Source organism: Microcaecilia unicolor, chromosome 2, assembly GCF_901765095.1.
Source record: "Microcaecilia unicolor chromosome 2, aMicUni1.1, whole genome shotgun sequence".
In the NCBI taxonomy this organism is placed as follows: Eukaryota; Metazoa; Chordata; class Amphibia; order Gymnophiona; family Siphonopidae; genus Microcaecilia; species Microcaecilia unicolor.
Window position 1 is genome coordinate 129,441,569 of NC_044032.1, and position 17,100 is coordinate 129,458,668.

General features: G+C 39.7%; 1 protein-coding gene across 3 annotated transcripts in view; it reads right to left on the reverse strand.

Annotated features, from left to right (window-relative positions):
- Positions 1-15,753: 15,753 nt before the first annotated feature.
- BDP1 (B double prime 1, subunit of RNA polymerase III transcription initiation factor IIIB) overlaps positions 15,754-17,100 on the reverse strand; it is a 330,901-nt gene continuing 329,554 nt past the window's right edge. For all 3 annotated transcript variants that reach the window (XM_030193306.1, XM_030193305.1, XM_030193308.1), the window contains one exon: positions 15,754-16,174. In XM_030193306.1, coding sequence (XP_030049166.1) covers positions 16,049-16,174 — 126 coding nt within the window. In that variant the 3' untranslated portion in view covers positions 15,754-16,048. The remainder of the gene's footprint in view (positions 16,175-17,100) is intronic.

The window sequence follows — 17,100 nt, forward strand, 5'->3', positions numbered from 1 at the left end:
CACCCTATCCCATAGGGTGACACCAGGGTTAACGTACCTTGGTACCATCCGTTCCAGAAGGTATTCTATGAGGCCATCAAATTATCTGAGTCTTAAGATCAACTGGTACAATTTGTTTAGTTTTCGGTTGAGACTTACTCAAACCTGTAGCGAGAAATGTTTTTATGAATGGGACTAATCCATGAGCTCATTTACAAAATCCCATGAAATATAGGTATGCGGGTAACAGCAATTTCAGGTGGATCATACTAATAGGCTGTTTAAGGTTGTAGGTATTCAGAATCCTTAAACAGGTCGGGATTCCTGGACCTTACTAGTACTCATCATTGGCATCCAATCATGAGCACTAAAAAGAGGATAGCAGGTATGAGGTTGTCTTATACAGCAAAAATGGTCAATCCTAGGAAAATTTATATTAACCAAGGTCATGCATGGATCTTGACATATGCATAATGACCTGGAAGTATGGGAAGCATTGTATATATCCGTTACCCCTCTTGGAGCTTAGTCAAACCTACAGAAAGACATGCAGCTCAAGTAAGCCTACACCAAAGTTAAACAATTGCATAACAGGTTGATACTAACAGGGTTTACACCTACATTATGATATCAGAGCCAGTATTAGGGTTTGATGTTACCCTTGTATCTGAGCAATATCGACTTCAATTTAAATTACATAAACAGAAATAACGGGGAAACTCTTGGAAAAACATTTAGAACAATAAAGGAAATAAAACCTTTTCACTATCTAGACAGGATTACTGCTAAATTGAAAATAAAACATAATATGAATCTATAATGTCCATAAACAGCAACAGTAATTCTCAAATTAAGTATCAGTTCTAAAGTCTCTTTCATCGATCATGGTTGAGGCGGTGGAAGCGCTGAAGAATCTGGACGGAGATCTGGAAGATCTAACAGGGCTGGATTTTCACAGCGACTTGGGCAAGGAATCAGTAGAAGTGACAGTCTTAATACTAGGAATTGGGATTTGCAGAATGTATCCCCACTTCTGGCTTGCATAGTGTGCAAGACAGATTGGTAATTACTACGAAGAACTGAACAAATAACAATAGTTAAGTATATGGAACAAAGAAAAGGGTACCAAAAAAACAATAAAAACTTAAATTTAGAGATGATGTTGATTGTTCAAGTTATTGAGGTATGGAGGGTCAGGATTATGGTGCACAAAAATAAATAGTCAAAAGGCACGGGCAATGCATTGAAATCTATCGCCAATAGGTATGGAATCTTCACCTGCGATGACTAACATTCACCAAGGGTTGAGCCCTCAGCTGCAGGAGGCCAGCAGGACTTACGAGTTAGATGATTAAGAAAGAAGGGTAGAGCCCAAAGCTTTTTGTAACTCCAGTAAGTGGAGAGCCTATTTCTTTTGCTCGTGGACCAATCGATGCATCTGTCGAAACTCACGCTGAATAATGTCTCGTTTCTCACACCAGGTAATGTTGGGGTCTGTGCATTTGTCTTTTAATTTAGCGATTCTTTGGTGCAACATAGCCTTCAGATCAGATACATTATCGGGTAGCTCTTCTGTGCTAGCAGTCGTCTCCTCGGTGAGGGACGTCAACGGAATTCCTGTATCCATCTGGGGAAAGGCAAAACCTAAACAGACCAGTAGTGCAATTTATGTGGTTAAGTTATTGAAAGAAGTCAGAATGCTAGGAGGCGGGTCGTGGGTATAAATGGGGGCCAGGAAAGAGGCTTGGTAAGACACAAAGCATCGAAAATGAAAAATTATAAAAATCCAAAAAAAAGATAAAATATATAAAAAAAAAAATAGGCTTACATACAGAAATAAAAGAAATTGAAAATAAAAATAAAACAAAATATTATACATCTGAATTGCAGCAAGGCATATTCAGATGGCAATGCAAGAAAAAGGTTCCTCGAAAAAGACAAATGGAAGAAAAAAACATTAAAAAGTGCAGCCACTTGATTGACCTTTTCAATCAGTCAAAGAAGTAGGGAGAAGCATATCGCTTTAAGACAAAGCCACCACGTGGTAAGAGTTAGTTGAAGCAAGGTGTTAGTTAAATACACAAAGCATAAATTCCAGGACCGCTGCACACAAATAAAAAGAGTAATAGTTGCCATATTGCGATAACCTGTTTTAAATAGAAAGGAATCAGAAAGTGGAGTGTATAATTTTCCCAATTTATGTCTGAAAGCTTCACCAATTCTCAGTCCAAGAATACTATAAAATCTATGATCAGCGCAAAATGCTCCCCCAAATGGCCAGTTCAAGGGAACATTTCTCGCATTCATTCCATATATTAAATATTTCTTCTTTCTTAGACAAGGAAATAATGAAAAGCTTTCAGATGTCACATATATCATAGAGAGATTTCAAAAATGAAGGCTTTATATTAATAAAAAAAATTAAAGAAGTGAATGTCACATCAATTTATACAGCCTAACAGCTAAAGCAGAAAACATTTTAACAATGAGCAATACACAGCTTTTATTTAAAAGGGATCTCGTATAAAGTAAAATGGCATAAATAAGTCAGTTCAGGTATATATATAAAAATAGACATAAAATGAATATCCTCTGGGGATCGCTCATCCCTGCAGTTGATAAGGACTCCCCAGGGAAGGTATGCATAGAAACAACTAAATAACTTGCTGACTCAGTTAGGTCATTTGTATGGTACCATAAATATACACTTGAAATTAAACCAGGAGAAATATAAAATAAAAACATGTCACCTGTAATAGAAATAGAAACATCACACCAATACATATACAGAGAAATGGTTTCTGGATACTACATGAGGAGCTGAGTAGTATAAGTAACTGAGAGCAATAAAATCAAATCGGGTTCGGGGTAACGCCTAGTCATTATGGGGTGGGTAATATTGATCCCTAGATCAGAGGTCACTGCGGACGTCGTTGATCCGGGTTCCACAAAGGGAATGACTGGCATTCTGGGGGATTTTGACGGACCTGCGGTTTTCTAAATCTATATGGCTGTGTCTGAAGACATTCAGCAGCATAATGACCGTATTGTTGGCAGCGATAACAGAGCACATCAGGATAGCGATCAGGGCTAGGCCGGGAACGATAGTCTCGTTGTCGCCTAGTATCCCCAAGAGGGCCCCTTGGGGGACCTCGCTGGGGTAGAGAGCGTCGACCCCGTTCTTCTGGGTAATCAGTTCTACGGTCTGGGTGGTAGGGCCGTGGGCCTTGATTTCGGCCGTTATTGTCATAGCGTTGATCAGCATACATAACAATAACAGGGGGAGAGGTCTCAGGAGTATTGCTATTAGGGTCAGAGTTCTTAGAGGTTTTTTTATCTTTAAGGTCTTCAGTCTGCAATACGTCTAGATTAGTACGTATTGTTTTGCGATTTTGCTCTTCATCTTGTTTGATTTTAATAAGCCTCCTACAATGATGTAGGATATGTTCACGAATTTTAGGCCATTTTTCTAATTGGAGACCCACTGTGTTTTCCAGCTTATTTCTAATCTCTGTAGGTAAGGTACCCTTAAGTAAATGGTAAAATACTGGGAGGGCATTATCAGAGTCGAATTTTTCCTCTGTCTCTTCTTTATATAGGTCTTGGAGTCTCAGTAAATAAGCCTCAATAGGTTCTGAATCCATTTCCCATCTTTGGGAAGTGATAACTGAAAAGTCTTTAAGGGTCGGATACATGGTCCGGATTTCCTGAAATACTTTTGTCTGAATTTCTGTTAAAGGATTGCCATCATACTGGGTGTCTGTCACAAATTTTGCATAGCCCGATTGAGTGAATATGTCAGTGACACTAGCGTGGGGGGTTCTGCCTAGGAGCGCTTTCATATCGCCGACCGATAGAGTAGTCCCCAGGGTTATGTCCTGTAATTTCTTTAACCATCGGTTGCCTCCCAGTGCAATATCCGGGAGCTGTAGTATGAGGCTATTTAATTCAACAGCTGAAAGTGGGGTGTATTCCGTATGAGGGACACCACCTGACATTTTATTCAGCAGGGGAAAAAGTTTTACTTTCTCAAGAGGTTTAACCAATGAAGATTTAAGGAGATCAATCGAGGCGGTTGGGGGAAACTGATTCTCATACTTTTTCCAAACCTGAAGGCCTTGGATTAGGTAGAGTGTTGTTTTCTGATCCCAATGAGGGTCAGGGTGATCATAAATAAGATCCCTCACTAGTGAGAGCTTGTCTGATCGTAAGGATCCTTCACGTGGGAAGAGGGCGGACTGGGGCTGGAGTGCCTCAGACCATCCTGCAAGGTCATCAACCCATGGTTGAACATAATGCCATGAGTTCTCATGTAATGCCACATATTGGGCAGGTGTGCTAGGCGGACTAGATAAGATAGGTTCTGCACTGATATTCAGACCTGTATGGTGATGGGGACTGTTAATGACTGCAAGGCAGCGGCTAGATCCCTCATCAGTAAGATAACTGCGAGGATGACGCTGTCTAGTATGATGAGAAATAACATCATGTTGTTGGGGTATCTGGGGTATTTCGGATTTTAATGTAGCAGATGCGATAGTGTCAGGGGGTGCCGACATGGATTTACGTAGGGAACGAAGTCCTTCTGAAACGTATACGAGATCATCTCCTATAGTGGCTAAGGTGAGGCCGGGTGACGGCAGACGGCCTGCACCTGAAGGGACTGGCGTGTCAAGGGGAAGGGGCTTGGGTAGGTCAAGGTGAGAAGAATCTCCTTCCCTCGAGGAGGAGAAACTTAGTACTGGGGGAGGTTCGTTTCGAATATCCTGCAAATCAGATTTACTTGGAAGTTGTTGTTTTAGTACTTCCCAGGCTTCTTCTAATGGAGAAGATATTACTTTTGGTAGACCCCCAGTATCTGGTTTGACTGGAGGTATGAGAGCACGGCGGAGAAGAGCCAGATCCTCTGCTAATTGGGGAATTTTACCCTTGGGGCGTGCGCCCAATTGATCCCATCCAGGAGGAGTAGAACACTCAGGTTCTAGAGTAGGCATGGAAGAGTTCACTGGAACCGGGGGTGCTTTAAGGAAACCCTGATCATAGAGTTCCTGACAAATAGCCCGTGTCTGTGTAGCTGGACTACATGGAATGAAACCCATTTGTCGCAATTGGGATAGGATAGACTGTAGGGATTCAGCGGGCAAGGGACCAGTTTGGACAGAAGAGTCCAAACGTAGTGGTGGAGGTGATGTTTGAGTTGTGTGCCCCATATGTGGGTAGGTAGTCATGTGTGAGGTCAATCCTGATCCTAGACCAGGACAAGTGGAGGTCTGGGCAGCCACATCAATTTGATTGATGGCAGGGTGCTGGACGGTGACCGGAACCGATGGGTTCGGGACACAAGGGTATTGCTCAATAATGATTGGGGGTATCTCAATCTCATAGCCTCCAATAGAACGATATACATGAGGCGGTGGTGGGGTTAGCGTCTGGGTAGTTGCTTGCATCGTTGGAGCAGCAGTAATAGTAGGCAATTGGGCGGTGGTCGTGGTCATTGGGATTGTTGGAGGGGTTAGGGGCGTCTGAGTTTGTGCCGATCCCTGAGATATAGGAATTGAGTCTTTTTGTGATGAGGGAAGAGATAGTTCAACTACACCGGCAATGTGCACGGTAGTGGGTGGGTCAAATATCATAGGAGCGGGAGATACCGCAGGCAGCGAGGGTATCACTGTCTGAGATCCTTGAGATAAGGGGGTCTGTGTCTGAGATCCCTGAGAAATCTGTAGCTGAGGTTTATCACAATATCCTGGGGGTATCGGGGTATATCCCACTGCACATGGTAGAAGCTTGGTAATACCTGCAGCATCATAAGGTGGTGGGGCAGTAGGTGTTACTGGATCTTGGTAAGGGGCTTGATCGGTATCGGATTTAGCTAGACTCCTATCGTGCTGGTTTTGAGCAATAAGTATGAACTTATTAATAGCAGCTAAGTGCTTATCCCTAGATTTTCCAGTTTTGTTGGATTCATTGTAGCAGACCAAGGCTTGGAGCTTACCCTGATCAAATGAACCCTTGGTTGGCCATTCCAGTCCCGGGTCTTTAGCGGACCAAACGGTATGCCAGGTCTGACATAAACGGGAAAGTTCTTTTTTATCAGCGGGGAAAAAGTTGAGAACTCTTTCCAGGGGGCTAGTGGAGGACTGAGTGGACATAATGGAATTAGGAATAAGGGGAAAGCAATCCACATAGGTGGAGGTGTACAGTGTAAAATGGCAAATTAAATCTCAAGTTGGATCCTAGTTCAAAGAATTATAATAGGTACCTCTATAAATATATATATATATAAAAACGTGCAAAGGAAGATCATTCAAAGGAAAACATGCATCATGCGTATAGAAAACACCTTTATACTCACGCGTCTTCAAGAGCGTTCCAGTAACGGAACCTAGAATATAAATTACTAATTGGCGGAAAGCTCAATGCTTTTGCCGCAGGTTATATTAACAAAGAAATGATAGCCATGAACATGAGAATAGTGCAAGAGTCAGTTGTGTCACTTACTATATATATCCTACTCTAAAAATACTGCCCTCCAGAGTATGCTTCTATAGAAATTGACCATGGGATAACACTCGCCTTGGATCGCACATGGGATAACACTCGCCATGAATTTGATATGGGATAACACTCGCCATGAATTTGATATGGGATAACACTCGCCATATTGAAAACCCCAAAAGTGGGGGAAGCAAAAACTCTAAAAAAAGATTTTAGCGAACAGCGAAAATAAGTTCTCTAAAATTAAAGGGCAGCGATCTAATTGGTTTTCGCCGGTTAGAAATATGGGAATACACTCGCCATACATGGGAATACACTCGCCATTTTGTCACTAACCCCCAATAGATGCTTAAATATTCGTCTAGAAGAGAACAAAAATATAGGGCCCCAGTCAACCTGTCTAAAATTTGCAACTAAAGGATTTTAGACGTCTCTGTATATCCCCAGCGCGCATCTGTACCGGTAACTTCTATATGGGCAATAGTCCAATTCAGTGAATGCAGGCTATTCCGAAAATAGAATGGGGTTCTGCTTAAAATCTAATAATTGCGATACCGTCATCCATTGAAGGGTCACCTTCGATGGATGTAAGCCCCAGGCATTGGTATCCAAGCCAATGCTTATAGCGTGACACGAGGAGAAAAGAAGATGACAAAAGTATAGCATGTCCATACCCCAAAAGCATATCTCAAAGGTGATGAAATACAAGAGGGGAGGAAAAAAAATGAAATATTTTAGAGCAACATAGAACACATGTAAGCCCACGGGGGAAAGTAGTAACATAAAGCACAATGTCATTCATTCAATTAGGTCAGAAGTGAAAAAGACAGTTTTGAAAGCTCTTGTGGCTAAACAGGTGACAGGGAAAAAAACAAATTAAAACATGTGATGCTTACACCAAAAATGATACGACATGAAACATACATGCTAGTCAGTGACTATGTGTCTAAATGATGACAAACAGGACAGCTGCAGCATTAGAAGGAAAGAGAAGGTTGGGTTATAAAGAACCAACAGGAAATAACTGGAGATGTGAAGCAACGCTGTATTATCATGGCACGCAGCCATCATCTTCTCAAACGGCAATTTCATTACTACCAGCATATTGCTTGATTCTGTTAAGTAAGGGTTAATTTTTAGCTTCCGGACTAAGGCTTCCTAAACGATTACCACAGGATTTATGTGCTAAGAAGCATTGTAATGTGATCACAGGAAACCACACTAGGACAAAGAAGGAGAAAGCTGGTTTTTTTTTAGAGGGGAAAGTCAAGTAATGTATGTTTGAAGGTGTGGCACGATAAGGTCTATCAAACTGTCACTTGCAGCACAAAAAGAAAGAAAAACCTGTCTCGGGGTTAAAATCACGGCTCAGAGACAGAATGAGAAAGCATTAGAGTCTCAGACGGTCTATTGTTTAAGGGAAATGAGATAAAAGAGAAAGAAACGCTCAAAAGTCAAAGCAGTATGAGCAGAAAATTTTGGAGAGTGGGGGACAACGTCCTAATAAAATGACACAAAAGAGGAGAAAAAAGTATACCCTGATAAAAGGAGAATGCAGAGTAAGACTAAAATGCAGTGCCATAATTTTAAAAGTGAAAGCAGAAATACATCCGTACATTCTTACATGCTCAGAGGTGCACGTATAACGGACTTGGCAGCATGAGGCATGAAAAGATAAGTCATTTTACAATTATGGTACCTGCTTAAGGAAACATACCAGAGAATCAGATAATCTCATCGGCGTTAAGGGAAGGACCCTTGCATAAGTCCAGAATATGTTGAAGAAAAAATTGTACCAAGTTCGAGGGGAAACCGGAGTTGAAAGATATGAAAAAGATATGAGAGGGAGTTGGTTAGATGGATTTAGGAGCAATACAGTTGACAGAGGATAGGCAGTGAGAGGTTAAAAAGAATACCTGTGTAAATGACTGTTTAACTTGTACCACTTCAGCATAGAACAGGGACAAAAAAACGAACGGAAAAGGGGGGGAAAAAAATCACTTTCTGAGCCTTTAAAAGTGAACTGTAGAGCCTCCTCTGCCGAAGCAGTGCTGGACTGATAAGGCAGCTAAAGTGGGCAAGCTTCCCAGATTCTCATGTCCTTGAGATAGGGAACTACAGCACTTGTTAGGGAAAACCTTTTAAAAGCTACAGAAAGAAATGGCAGTTTTCGGTAGCCTAGATAAGGATAAGGATATTAAAAAATGTGAGAAAAAGGGGTTTAGAACTTACACCTCTTCGGGCAAGTTTAAATAGATTTACAAAGGCAGATTCGAAGCCCAAGAGGGAGTATATATATCAAATATGACAGTTACTAGTAATGTAATAAGCTTTGTTCCGGAAAGAGAATCAAAACTGACACCACATGGGACTGAGAAGGAAAAAGAAAAGTTTTCTAGGAAATCAAAAAAAATGATTTCTAGTTTGCACAAGAAGCCAAAAAGGTTATAAGGAGAGAAAGGAACTGATTAGGGTCTTCTGGGAAGTGTAGTGCACAAAGCTTTAGATACGGATGGCAAAAAACTGAAGGAACAGACTAATCTTGCATACACCACGAACTCAAAAGGGAAAATATAAAAGTCATATAAGGCAGAGAAGTTTAAGAAACATTTATATACTTAAAGAGATAAGGGGAAAACAGCAGTTGGACGACGGTAAGCAGCTACAAAGCTGAACACCGTAATTACTGTTTTCAGCTGAATAGGAAAGAAAGTTATAGGAAGTCCAACAGAAAGAATGAGGAGGAATCAGCACAAGATCAAAAGTATGTGTCGCACACACAGAGTGAAGGCAATAGCAGATGTGAAAAGGTGGGGGCTGTCAGGTTTGAAGAGTGATTATAAGAACAGAGAAACCAGAAGGATTTTTAAGGGAGAGCAATCTTAAAGCGTGCTGTTCTCCTAGAGTAAAGGAAATTCCCCCGATACGGGAACATACAGAAGAGAAAGAGCAGGATTAGACCCAGGGGACTAATAGGAAGAGGTAGGCAGAAGAAGTTAGGATGAAGGAGAACAGGAAAAGGGATTGGGGAAGAAAGTAAGGTCGACCGAAGAAGAAAGAACAGAATACATAGTGAGAACAAGGGGACAGGGATTTGAAAAGGAGGGATTAAGACAGAACACAGGGTGGGATGGGAAGCAGAAAATGCGCAACCTCTAAGGATTGTTAAGCGAGAATGCTAGCATAAAGACCAATCCAAAGATGTTGAACATTGAAATAAGCTTACAGCAAACCCCAAATCGCAGTCGCCTGGATTCGTTGGTATGCACCAATCACACAACAAGCACACACTTGCGCACATCACGCAAATCAAAGAAATGGACAAGATAGGAGAGAGAAAAGAGGGTGAGAAAAAACAGAACAGAATATTGAAAGACAGAGACGCAAATATTCAACCCCACTGCGTTAGGGTAGCAGGTGTGTTATTCAGGGAAGAAAGTAAAAAGACAGAAGAATAGAAGAGTAGTTAAAGTAGGGGTGAGAACGGACAGAACATTGGTGCCCAATACCCCTGAAGTGGGCAGTGTCCGTGATAGGGAAAGATGAGAGAAAAAGAGAAAAAAAAGTGATAGAAAAATAATATAGAACATTTGAACGCACAGAAGGCTGCGTGTTCGAATCACGTCGGGGTCACCACTGTTCAATTTCCCCTCTTCTAGACCTCTTTCTGACTCCGTCACACGGGGGACTAAAGGTACTTATTTCATACATCAGGTTCTGTATAGTTTCTCTAACCTCCATTGTCACCCAATCACAAGGCATTAGGAGCCGTAATTGAAAACTAATTCCCATAACTACTGCTTTCTGTCCAAAACTGAGTATCACTTGTATGTGATCTACCTTGTAGGCTAAATGTTAGGTAAAGAGAAGATAGAATCAATAAAAATAGAGACAGAGATAGGTTTAGATAGATAGGTACATTTTATTTCTTACCCAAACACAAGTCTTCAAGTTGATACAAATACAGACATCAGATTCTGGGTTTATCTGCACAGCGCCCTGCCGTCTGAGAGAAGCGTTGGGGAGGAGACCAAAACTAAGGCAAAATCTCCCCTCTTTTATACACAAACCTCTCCATAGAAGTGAATGGTGAGAAACCTTGCTCCTAATCTTTCTCACTTTCTGAGATGATACTTTCCCACGCGGTCTTATCAGCATGTTTTGGGAACAAGTTCTTTTTCTCATCTCACGGTCGAGATGCCAGTTTCACATCTCCCTGTCGCAATACTTTTCACACCATCTTAAGAACTCTGTATGACCTCTGTATCATTTTATACAAAATTAATAAGCCCCATTTTATTCATCTGATCCATCATTCTTTCATTACAGGTGCTGTATTTGAATTAAAAATTGTACCAATTTGTGTCAGGACTCATTGTTCAGACCTGCTTTTTGCAGATTCTCAAATATTAAATCATTTACTTGTTGTTTGGCCTAGTCAGTACTTTTTCAGTTGTTTTAGGCTGCATAGCTTTGGCCATCACTATTCCAGTGGTAGCCTTAAAGCCAGGCCATATATTAACATTGGGTAGATTTAGAACCTGTGAGCTGCTGCCGACTGCAAAGACTGGGAGAAAGAAAAGTTTCAGTCTTTTGTGCTCCTATGTGAAGGGGGACGTGTGCTGCAGGCCCTCCCCTTCATTAGTGCTGGCTGTTGTAAAAAAACAGTGAAGGGGAGTAGAGACAGACGCAGTTTCAGGGTTCTTTAAGCTTTGTTTTTGCTTTTGTTTCAGTTGTTCCCGCCCTCATTTCCTGTTTGCAAGGCAGCCTGAAGCTGCGTCCCTGCATGTTCCCCTTCACTGTTTTTAACAACAGCCAGCATTAATGAAGGGGAGAGGCTGCAGTACACGTCCCCCTTCAGATAAACCGGATATCTCTGGCGCCTCAAGTTTCCGGCTTGGGGCTTCATTGGAACGTTGGAGGTGCCTTTTATATATATATAGATATATATAGATTTACCCTGGTCCCTGCAGTCTGATTTGTGCTACTTGCAAAGAAGCAAGCTAGCAATCCAGAAGCATACAAATGAACTTTACATTGAGCTTCTGCTACATTACTGAGACTTGTTTCTGGAGCACATAATGTAACCCTGCTAATGTTGAAAATATTCTGGCCAAGTAAAATGGCTTTGTTGGGACAATAAGCCTTTTGTTTCCTGACTTGTGCCTAAATTCTGAATAAATATTCCCAATACCCCATGCTCTGTTATCATCAGACTGAGCTGACCAGGGAGTGGAAGACCCAACCCAAGAATTAAACTGGCAACACTGAAGCCACTGGATTGGTGTTAAAAGAAATAAGTTTAAATGACAAAACATCCAAAAATGATATAAAATTATTATTTTTTAATTATTCACACAATTTACAATTTAAACACAACAACTTGCTTGAAACAAAGATACTTACATAACATCAAATCCTAGTTTAAGAATTTGTAATATTTATCCACGGAGAAAAGGGATTTTCAACTGTTATGTATTTTTGCTATTTTACACCATATAAACATATTTGCATTATATACATTGTTGAAAGTGCCACTATTTTCAGTAATATTCTTATGTTGCTCTTATGTAGCTTTCTGTTTAGTTATTGTTTCCTCTTTACATGTATTTGCCTTAAAATAGAGTCAAATAATCCTAAAAAGTGCATACACATAAAGGGGTTGAACTAGCTGCTTTCTATTTACACATAATTCCTGTATGTCTTTCTAACTTGTGCTATCACTGAAGCCTGGACAACTGGCCTTACTGCTCTTAAGTTTCGAACATGTGCTTAGTCAACCCCGTTTTTGTGTCTGCTTACTAAGGGGCTCACTTTCAAACCACTTAGACTTACAAAGTTTCATAGGCTACTATTTGCAAGTCTAAGTGCTTTGAAAATACGCCTCTGTGTCCAATACATGTATGCACTGCCTTCCTTCTAATAACTGGAAACTGGGATAGCAATAATTTTGCTATAATGTACAAATTCAAATTATGAAATGGAATTTGTTTAATCTCCATAGATAATTTTTTAAAATTTTTATTAATGGGACCCTGCCATCTACTCATCAATTCCACACCTTTTAAACATATTTTCTGAATTCTTAATACTATATAGGAAATTAGGGGGCCCTTTTACTAAGCCGAATAGGTGCCTAAGCACGCCCAACACGCGCCAATTCAGAACTACTGCCCGGCTACCGCGTGGCCCGGGCAGTAATTTCATTTTTTACACGTGCTCACTACATGCCCTGGAAACTTTCCAGCGCGCGGCGCTAACTAGGCAATAATCAGCATTGTACATGTACTAATGATCACCACTCGGTTAACGAGTGAGACCTTACCGCTAAGTCAATGGGTGGTGGTAAGGTCTCAAGTGTACAGCGCTGCATACGTCTAGTAGCGCTATAGAAATGATAAGTAGTAGTAGGTCCAAAATGGATGCATGTCAATTTTCATTTTGCTGCATGTCCATTATCGCCCCCCCCCCCCCCCCCCCCAAAAAAAAGAGGCTTTTGCAGGCGCGCTGAAAAATGAACCTGAATGTCCAATACACGCATCTACAATAGTGCTGGCCATTTTTCGGTGCACCTTAGTAAAAGGACCCTATAATCTAGACTCTCTCTTTATCAAACGGGACTTTAGTTCATCACTGGTTTTCTCATAGAACAATTATAGGCTGCTGTGCATGTGAACAAAAATCTAAATATCCCTATTTAACAGTCTGCCATTGAGGAAAAATAGCTTTTATAAATCAGGTTCATGCCCTTCTTTTGCAGTCAAATACCGATAATTAGGATTAAAGCAACATAATTCATATTTGGATTTGCTAACCAAAGATCTCTATTTTACAGCTATTTACACTAGGATTCAAAATATAAGCACTAATTATTTTCACTTTTAGCTTCTGCCAGCCCCGTTTCAGTCTGGCATATACCAGCGATTAGACTAACTGTTTAAAACTCAGTGCGATAATTAGTCTACTTCAAATCTGGATTTGCTGAAGAAATACCCGTATGCTGTGGAAAACAGAAATATGCTACCTTCTTGAAAATAGATTTGTTGAACTATTTGATAAAGCTGGAAAATTTTCAAAGGATTGTATCAATTTTACAATATTGTCTTCTCCTATATTTTAAAGAATTCTGATACGAGTCCAAAAACTGATTTTATCAAAGCAGCGGATCTACTTGGATTTGCCAAGGATCAAAATGCGATTTTTCAGATTTATACCAGATCCATCAGCAAAACTCTGGCAGGTAGATCCAGAATTTCTGTCAAACTCAAACCAAGTTGAAATCTTCCTGATTCAAGTTTGACTCCAAATTTTTTTCAGACCTCTTTAGAAATGAGGTTCAGTAATCCCAGTGATCTAAAATTATGGTGCAAATACCACTATTTATAAAAGTAGGAACTAAAAACAATTTTGACTGCAGCATGGTACCAGGGTAACTTAAGGGTTGAAATCTGCTTACAATGACTTCAAAAACGATTTTTGCAGAAGTAAATTTGTCTTTAATTTGTCTTTAGAAAATACTTGTCCTTAAAAATTGTATGTTTCTAAAAATGCAATGGAGAAGTTTCTCCTATACCCACATGCTATAAATTAGCTTTTCAACTTATATGACATAGTATATTATACAAGTACTTAAGACCTGTATACTGTTAAATCACACAAACTCATTGTAAAACAAAGGGCTGGAAGACAAGGTTTTCAAATAATTTTTGTGGAACCAGTTTAGACTTGGACATGATTCATGAAAACATCTGTCGAGCTGAATGAGGATGGTGGTTTCTAATCTTTAGGAGAACTAAAATGCCCATGTAGGAGAAAAAAAAAATGAAGATGCAGCATTATAAGAAGTTATATTCAAACTGTACACTAAAACACCCACTAGCCACAACCAAAACAAAGGGACAAAGAAAAAAAACCCAACAGGCCTTTTTTTTTGTTGTTTTTGTTTGCTGCTGCACAAAACAGCTCTGGGGAAAACAATTCAGTGTTCAGCAGCAAGAGAAAACTACAGAGCTTATCATGGCTACCTAATGTAACCTGACCACATCCCCTCCCACCTTTGGGATGCTTCATGTTCTGATTTATTTGAAAGTTATTTGAATTGGGAATTAATCAGGTACCCTGCTATCAAAATACTCAGTACAGCGAAGCACTCTGTTTAGTGAATACGTTTAAAAAAATCCACAAAAATCCTTCTTACCAGAACAAATATAAAGTGTCTTCTTCCAGAAAAATACCAACATATGTTTCAATAAATATTAGAAATGAAAGAAGTCCTTAACCAGCAAGATTACTCTTCAATGACAAAAAGGTACGACCCAGTCAATTAACAAATAATAGCTTAGAGGGATCAAGGCATTGATGTCTGTATGCTGGATTAGTGGAGTTTGCCTTCCAATCAAAAACAAAAGCAAAAACAGAAATATCTTTGGATGGTTGAAACTGAACTGTGGAACAATATTCTGCTTACTAACCATTATGAATGTCTTACATTTGATATTCATCATGGAGATTCATCTTGTGGCCCATGTTTAGAAACTACTGTTTAGAATACTTGGGCATTTTTTCCTGGATAGTGCTTTCAAAAACAAAAGTAATTAAATAAAACTCCATATTAACTGGTATAAAACATGACAAGTAAACCAAAAATAATTATATAACTTGCTATATGAAATCTGAATATACCTTTCATTGTCACTGTCTCTGTACTAATATTTATTGATAAAGGTGCATAACACTACAAACTCTAGCTGAGGGAAAGGTTTCATAAAAAAAAACAAATCACTGCTTCATATTTCCCTTACCTGCAGATGCTCTGTGGTTGATTAGCTGGGAGAGATGTGCTCGCCAATGACCTTTATGGGGAGCATATTAAGAGAGTCATTGGTGAGAGGCAATACACATCTACCTCACACGTAAGAAAAAAATTTTAAACACAAAAGTAAATTAACCACTTCTTCTCTCTCTCTCTATAGGGGCCTAACTCTACTCTGATGGCACTTGACTTACCAGATCTGCAAATATACTGACTATACAGAACTGATGCATTAACTACAATAAAGTGAATACAATAGCCCTCAACTTAAAAATGTGTTGGTCTCATTCTTCTTTTGCAAAATTAACAATGGACAGCACCTTTTCAATAAATTAAAATTAAATAAATACGTTTACCTCTGTACAATTAAAAAGAATTTACACTTTTTAAATTTTAAACAGGACAGGCAGGATCTTTAGACTGAAACTGTCATATCCATTTGAACAACTCTTACTTTTTTTTTAAACTTTGCTACTAAAATGCAGTTGAACGTCTACAGTTATATACATACAATCCACCTTGCTTTAGAAAATGATACTTAGCAGGTACCAGTAAAAGGAGTTGACAATAATGCAAACGTTGCTATGCATTTTCATTATCATAAGTATGTTATAAGTAAATGGACTATTTTCTTGCACAGATAGATATGAATGCTTTCCCCTCCTTATTAGAATTATTTTCTGACAAGTGAGATCCAGCAGAGCCAGTTTGCAGACACAGCACTTCTCTGGAACAGAGCATATTCTGCTTTTTCCTCTTCTAGTCCTTCTCATCCACCTCCATAAAAATGTCACTGAAAAAATATTCAGACACTCTGGTAGGCTCTTCAGTCTCTGAATCAGGGCTATGTGAGACAGCTTCTTCTTGATGTTCACCATGAGGGACCTGGGGACAGCAATACAATGAAAACTCATGTTAAGATTTGGAGGGTCTCGTAAGACTTAGGGGCCCTTTTACTAAGGTGCGCCAAAAAATGGGCTGCGCTAGTGTAGGCGCATGTTTTGGGCATGCTCAGATCCATTTTTCAGCATGCCTGTAAAAAAAGGCCTTTTTCAAATTTTTGCCAAAAATGGACGTGCGGCAAAATAAAAATTGGCGTGTGTCCATTTTGGATCTAACATCTTACCGCCAGCCATTGACTTAGCGGTAAGGTCTCATGTGGCAATCGTCTACGCACGTAGAATGACGATTACCGCCCGGATTCTGCTGCGCGCCAAAAAATAAATTATTTTCCGGCGCGTGTAGTGGACACGCGTCAAAAATGAAATTGCTGCAAGGGCACCGTGGTAGCTGGGCAGTATCTCCAAATTGAAACCATGTTGACCACGCGTAGGCAGCTACGCAGCTTAGTAAAAGGGCCCCTTAGAGATTTAATAAACAAATCATAAAATGGAAGAAGTTATAAGGCTCTGAATGTGGCTCTGGGACACAATTTCCTCTACAGTGCTGTAGTCAGTGATAGACAGCTTACCACTGCATCACTTACACACAGTGCTTAAACTGTTTGCTAACAACAGACTTAGGAAATCATTGCTTAAGGTTTTGGAAAAAAGAACCAATCACACATATAACAGTGGTGAGTCAAAGCAGTGTACAAGCAATGTACTTCAGTCTATGAATTTGACTTCTATATATTGCTCAAACATTCTTATTTCCAGGTGAGTGAAACTACATGTACAAACTGACAATTTATTTTTAAAGGCTTTTAAGTTCTTGTTGTTTTGACTTCTCAGTAAATAGTTATAAACATTTATGTTTAATAAACTTAATATACCACTTAACTTATGTAGTCCACAGTCGTTTACACAATC